Genomic DNA, 6398 nt, shown 5'->3' with positions numbered 1-6398 from the left:
ATGGGTTTAATATACCGCTGCAGCATGGGTTTAATATACCGCTGCAGCATGGGTTTAATATACCGCTGCACTTGAAGAAGCTTTCAAAGTTCTTGAAATGTTCCGTATTGACTGACCTYCATGTCTCAAAGTAATGATGGACTGTTGTTTCTCTTTGCTTATTTGAGATGTTCTTGCCATAATATGGACTTGGTCTTTTACCAAATAGCGCTATCTTCTGCATTGACACAACACCTTGACACAACACAACTGATTGGCTCAAATGCATTAAGAAGGAAAGAAATTCCACAAATAAACTTTTAAGAAGGAACACCTGTTAATTGAAATGCATTCCAGGTGACTACCTCATGATGCTGGTTTAGAGAAAGCCAAGAGTGTGCAAAACTGTCATCAAGRCAAAAGGTGGSTTTTTGAAGAATCTCAAATATAAAATATATTTTGATTTGTTTAACACTTTTTTGGTTACTACATGATTCCATGTGTTATTTCATAGTTCTGATGTCTTCACTATTATTMTACAATGTAGAAAATAGTAAAAATAAAGAAAAACCCTTGAATGAGCGGGTGTTCTAAAACTTTTGACCGGTAGTGTATATATCTTTAAAGTATCCTCACCGTCGGAGCAGCAGTTTAGGATGGTTGCGGTTCTCCAGGTTCTTCTCTATGAGGTCAGCCAGCAACTGTTTAAGTACCATGGTGGCGTACTCCATGCGGCCCTGCAGAGCGGCCATGAGCAGAGAGGCCACATTTCCTCGGTCCCGCATGGAGAAGGACCTCTGGGCCTCCAGGGTATGGATGAAGGTCAGCAGAAACATCTTACTGTGCAGCAGCTGGCTGAACAGACGCAGGGCTTTCTCCACATTGGCCGGGGACTGAGGGACAGGACACAGGAGGAGGGGGATGGGGGACACAGAGAAGGGAATACACAAAAGGAGGTCCAAAGGGTTATTAAGTGGGGAGAGGGACAGGGAGAGTTGGCATAGGGAGAGAGGGAGAGGGAGATGAGAGGAGAGGGAAATTGAGAGGAGACAAGGAGAGGGAGACGAAGGGAGAGAGGGAAAGGAAAGTATAAAGAGAAAAAAGGGGAGAGGGAGATGAGAAGAGAGAGGACAAGAGGAGAATAGGGAGGGAGGGGAGGGAGAAGAGGAAGAGGGGAGAGAGAATAGGGAGGGGAGAAGAAGAGGAGAGGGAGAGGAATAGGGAGGGAGAGAGGAGAGAAGGAGAGGAGAGAGAATAGGGAGGGAGAGAGGAGAAGGAGAGAGAATAGGAGGGAAGGAGAATAGGGAAGGAGGGAGAAAGGAGGGAAGAAGGAAGAGATAGGGAGGGGAGAGAGTGAGAGAAGGAGGGAGAGAGAATAGTTAGGGTAGGAGGAGAGAGAGGGAGGGGAAGGAATATGGGGGGCGGAGAGGAGAGAGGAGGGGAAAGAGAATAGGGAGGGAGGAGAGAGGGAGAGGGAGGAATGTGTAAAAGAGAAAAGGCGGAAAGAAAAATGGTTAGTTATTATTGAGGTTACACGAGCACCTTAAACGTGGCTCTAGGTGACTTCAAAGTAATTTCTCTATGCTGACTATTTTCCAAAACATTTTCGCGCAGTCTCTAACAGTAGTCTAGTGAGGGCTGGCTGGAGCTTCCTGGTTGACTCAGCCCAGGTTGAAAGTGAAAAAGAAAATAAGGTTGTTTAAAAAAGAAAAGAGTTTCTCTGAAGCTCGGGCACTTAAAGAGCTGCGGCTGCTACTGACTTAGCTTAAAAAAAATTAAAAAAATAAAAAAAAGAGATCTAGTCGCTAGTTTATTCCCTTCTTTTTTTGGCCATCCCTGCGAGTTACAGTACCAACAACAAGTTGAACCTCAGGAAAGCATACTCTACTGATGTTACCAAGGACAACACAAGTGAACCTCAGGAAGCATACTCTACTGGACGTTACCAAGACAACACAAGTGAACCTCAGGAAAGCATAACTCTACTGAGTTACCAGACAACACAAGTGAACCTCAGGAAAGCATACTCTACTGAGTTACCAAGACAACACAAGTGAAACCTCAGGAAAGCATACTCTACTGAGTTACCAAGACAACACAAGTGAACCTCAGGAAAGCATACCTCTACTGAGTTACCAAGAAACACAAGTGAACCTCAGGAAAGCATACTCTACTGAGTTACCAAGGACAACACAAGTAACCTCAGGAAAGCATACTCTACTGAGTTACCAAGAGACATAGTCGACAAGTGAAACCTCAGGAAAGCATACTTTACTGAGTTACCAAGACAACACAAGTGAACCTCAGGAAAGCATACTCTACTGAGTACCAAGACAACACAAGTGAACCTTCAGGAAAGCATACTTTACTGAGTTACCAAGACAACACAAGTGAACCTCAGGAAAGCCATACTTTACTGAGTACGAGTACAACAACTGAACGTCAGGAAAGCATACTCTACTGAGTTACCAAGACAAACACAAGTGGACCTCAGGAAAGCATAATTTTACTGAGTTTACAGTACAACAACTGAACGTCAGGAAAGCATACTCTACTGAGGTTACCAAGACAACACAAGTGAACTCAGGAAAGCATACTTTACTGAGTTACCAAGACAAACACAAGGAACCTCAGGAAAGCATAATTTACTGAGTTACAGTACAACACAAGTGAAGACAGCAGCACAAGGCAGTGAAGTGAACAAGTTCTAGTTTAGTTCTCTTACACTTACATCCAGCTCCTTGAGGACGGGGTGCTCCTCGATGCCGGGGAACCATGACTCTCATGGTGTAGGTGCGGTACTCCAGGAAGGGGATCTTCACTCCGTCCAGGTCATTGGTCAGCTCCTGGATGTCTGTCTGTAGCTCAGCGAATGCTAGTTGACAGAAGCATAAGATACAAAAATTGCATTTAAATAATCCCAGAGAAAACACAGGAGAAGCGCATGGTCAGGAAGAACACAGAAAGGCCATTTTGTTGTGGGGGAGCACCTGACAGGATGTGGTTCGAAAAAATGACCACAACTGCCCCCACTCTATTAATCGGATTTAAATTAAGTTCTGATCGTTTCACTGAATCAACAGTCAGTTACCTCGTCCAGGCGTGTTGGTGTCAAGTCAATACCATAAACTGCCACACTCCGGACTAAACTCTGCCCGCGTCTAATCATTTTGGAGCCGTGATTGTCTTGACAGCTGGCACAGTATAGAATACATGGATAAATGCCTTATAAGACTTGACTGCCCTCTACCGATAATGGACAGCATATTTTTGGTCATCTCTCATACTGTACCCCAGGGGTGGGTAATTACAGTCCTCGAGGGTCTGATTGGTGTCACCATTTTGCCCCAGCCCCAGCTAACACACCTGACTCCAATAATCACCTAATCATGATCTTCAGTTTAAAATGCAATTTTGATTAATCGGCTGTGTTTGTTAGGATGGGAAGAAGTGTGACACCAATCAGGCCCTCGAGGACTGGAGTTGCCCACTCCTGCCTTGTACACAGTTCAGTTCTGTGGTTGCCTGGTTACCTTCTACTGAGTCAGCGAAGCATCTCAGAAAAATATATGTAAAGATGTAGAGTGATGACTTGTACTGTACCTACTATAAGAGCAACACGATAGTAACACTGTTCGAGCAGGCCAATGCTGATAACACACTAATCTCAAAAGCACATGCAGCTCTCTGATAAGAGCATATCAAAAACCCTGCCAGTCAATGTTTCAGCTCACTTCCATGAAGCAATTTTGCTTGAGGAAAAAAGCCATGAGCAGTGCTGGTGTCATTTCAGTGACGGAAACGTATGAAAAAGAGCATTCAGATGAACATAGAACTGTTTTTAAATGGCCACGGTGAAAAGGATATTTTAACATTTATTTTAATTCCTTTATTTTTTATTCAAAATCTCTATGTTACATGACGGGCCTGGCAAACATAGGTTATGATAGGATAGTTAGATATGATAGGAGAGAAATGGATTATAATAGGAGGGAAATAGGAATGATAGGATTAATATGAGAGAAATAGGATATGATAGGAGAGAAATATGATTGATAGCGACGAGAAATAGGAGTAGGAGTGTATGACAGGATAGGATGAGGAAGCAATAGGAGAACAGGTCATAGTGACCGGTGCTTCCTACCTTCTTTAACACTCCAGGGCCACCTGGACTCCAGGTTGTCGCAATCTGCAGCTGCAAGGTTTCCAGGTGCGGTCAGCAGGCATCCCGGGTCTTTCCTCTGTAGGCGAATGAGCCACGGGCGATGATGGCGATTGAGAAGCACCCCTCCTCCCGCTCGATGCCCGATGATGGCCGGGTAAGGTAAGGGTGCTGTCGGAAGTAAGATGTGAGTGTTCCGGGGAAGTCTCCAAACCACCCACCACGATCGGAGAGAGAAACACATCAACCTTTATGCGAGAAAGTCAGGTAAAGTGTCGGATAAAAAAAATCATGACCAGACCTGATGGAACAGAACATTTTTCAGTAAACTTTCCAAATGTGGCAAACAAAAATACGCTAGACAAGGTGGGATCGTTTTGTGTCTGTAAAATTAATTATGTGAGACAGCAGTGGAAACGGTATTTTAGTGAAATATTGATATAATATCCATCATATCAAAGTAAACTGTGTTGTGTGTTCTGTCCCACTACGCATTGCCGTTTATTAGGCTACAGATGAAGAAGTTATTATGAACTTCACAGGGTGGTGAAAGTCACGGTGATGAACTTCACAGGGTGGTTGAAAGGTCACGGTTGATGACTTCACCAGGTGGTGAAAGTCACGGTATGAACTTCACAGGGTGTGAAGGTTCACGGTGATGAGCTTGACGCCTCGCTTCCCAATAAATATTGAGGCTTATTTCTGGGAGTGACATGATCACTCCGCTGCTCGTCTGCCGTTTGACAAATACAAATTATTCTCGCTCTATTATCCATAATCTTCATCATGTAGCTTATATGTGCGCTCTCGCCAACATGCGCTCAATCTGCAACCCTGCATACTGTTGGCTTTGAGCACACCCTGCCAATACCAGAGTGGGCACACTCGCTATATAACACGTTTTTGGGGTGAGGAGAAAACCATCAGAGAGCGAAAAGCGATGGAAATTCCTTTAACGTTGATAATTTTCATTTCTCTCTTCAGTACTAAGGAATTTTTATGTGCACTAGTCAATTGATGACCCATCATATTGTTATTATGCAGATGTTTTTATATTCACATGCAATCTGTCGCCAATTGAACCTAGCTACTGAGATGGAAAAATGGCCCATGTAATTGATATACATACAAGAGCCATATTGAAAGTATTCACTACCGCCTTGACTATTCCACATTCTGCAGTGTTACAAGCTGAAATTCAAAATGTAAAACCTCGCAATGTGGAAAAAGTCAAGTTGGTGTGAATGCTTTCTGAAGGCACACCTATGTAGCTCAGACTCAGAGTTACCAGTACAGTGTCCAACGTTTTTAAGTTTGACCCTGGTTCTAACATTCTCCTTTCTAAACTTCAGGACCCCAATCACAGATATGACGTCCAACGGTTTGGCTAACGAGTTTCACCTTTACCGCCCCATTCCCCTGCCTGAGCTGTGTGCTTTAGATATTGAGTGTTTGGATGGAAGGGAACAGAGGAGAATGCCACTCTGCTGTCTGTGTGTCTGTCCGTTCACTGTGCAGTGTCATGGTCGATTAAACACAGCTGGCTCAGCCTTTCTCACTGTGCCGTGTGTCCTCCGGCCCCTGGGAGGGAGATCACTCCACCTCACCCCCATCACGCTCTCTCTCCTTCCCCCTCTCTTTCATCTCAGCTTTGATTTTGTAATGCTCCCTCTCCACGTGACTCTATTTCGGATAAATTTAAGTCTGACGGCGTTCACTGAATCAACATCAGTTACCTCGTCCAGGGCGTGTAGTGTCAAGTCCAATACCATAAGATCAGGACCATGCCTTTATACAAAGAGTAAACAAAGCTGCCACACACTCCAGGACTAAATCTACCTGCTTTAATCATTCTTGAGCCGTGGTTGTCTTGTACAGCTGGGCATGTATAGGAATACAGGGATAAATACTATGACAGACTTGCAATAATCAGATTGACCAGACTGCCCTCTGCCAATTAATTTCACCTTGCTTCTCGCCAACTGTTGTCTGTCATAAAAAAAAAAATAAAAAAAGTGATTGCATTTCATCAATCCCAAGATGAGTATTTATTCACCTCTACTGCTCAAGGCACAGTGAAATTCATGTGCGCTTGAGAGCGTGTACATAATAAAGAGAAGTAGGTCCTGTTTGGCAATGATGATAATGCGCCAAAGCTGCGTAGTCAACAGATACTTCGATTACATGGAAGTTGCTTGTATCAGCGGGCGCCGTAATCATAATGCATATCTCTTCTGTGTGTGTGTGTGTGTGTGTG

The 6398-nt window shown here is 44.0% G+C and overlaps 1 protein-coding gene across 1 annotated transcript in view; it reads right to left on the bottom strand.

Annotated features, from left to right (window-relative positions):
• The window catches only part of LOC111976840 (plexin A3-like), a 203577-nt gene that overhangs the window by 17593 nt on the left and 179586 nt on the right, over positions 1–6398 (bottom strand). The window contains 1 exon segment of the mRNA XM_070448161.1: positions 616–872. Coding sequence (XP_070304262.1) covers positions 616–872 — 257 coding nt within the window.

The sequence above is a fragment of the Salvelinus sp. IW2-2015 genome, linkage group LG17 (assembly GCF_002910315.2).
Source record: "Salvelinus sp. IW2-2015 linkage group LG17, ASM291031v2, whole genome shotgun sequence".
Taxonomy (NCBI): Eukaryota; Metazoa; Chordata; class Actinopteri; order Salmoniformes; family Salmonidae; genus Salvelinus; species Salvelinus sp. IW2-2015.
This window is presented reverse-complemented; position numbering and strand designations above follow the sequence as displayed.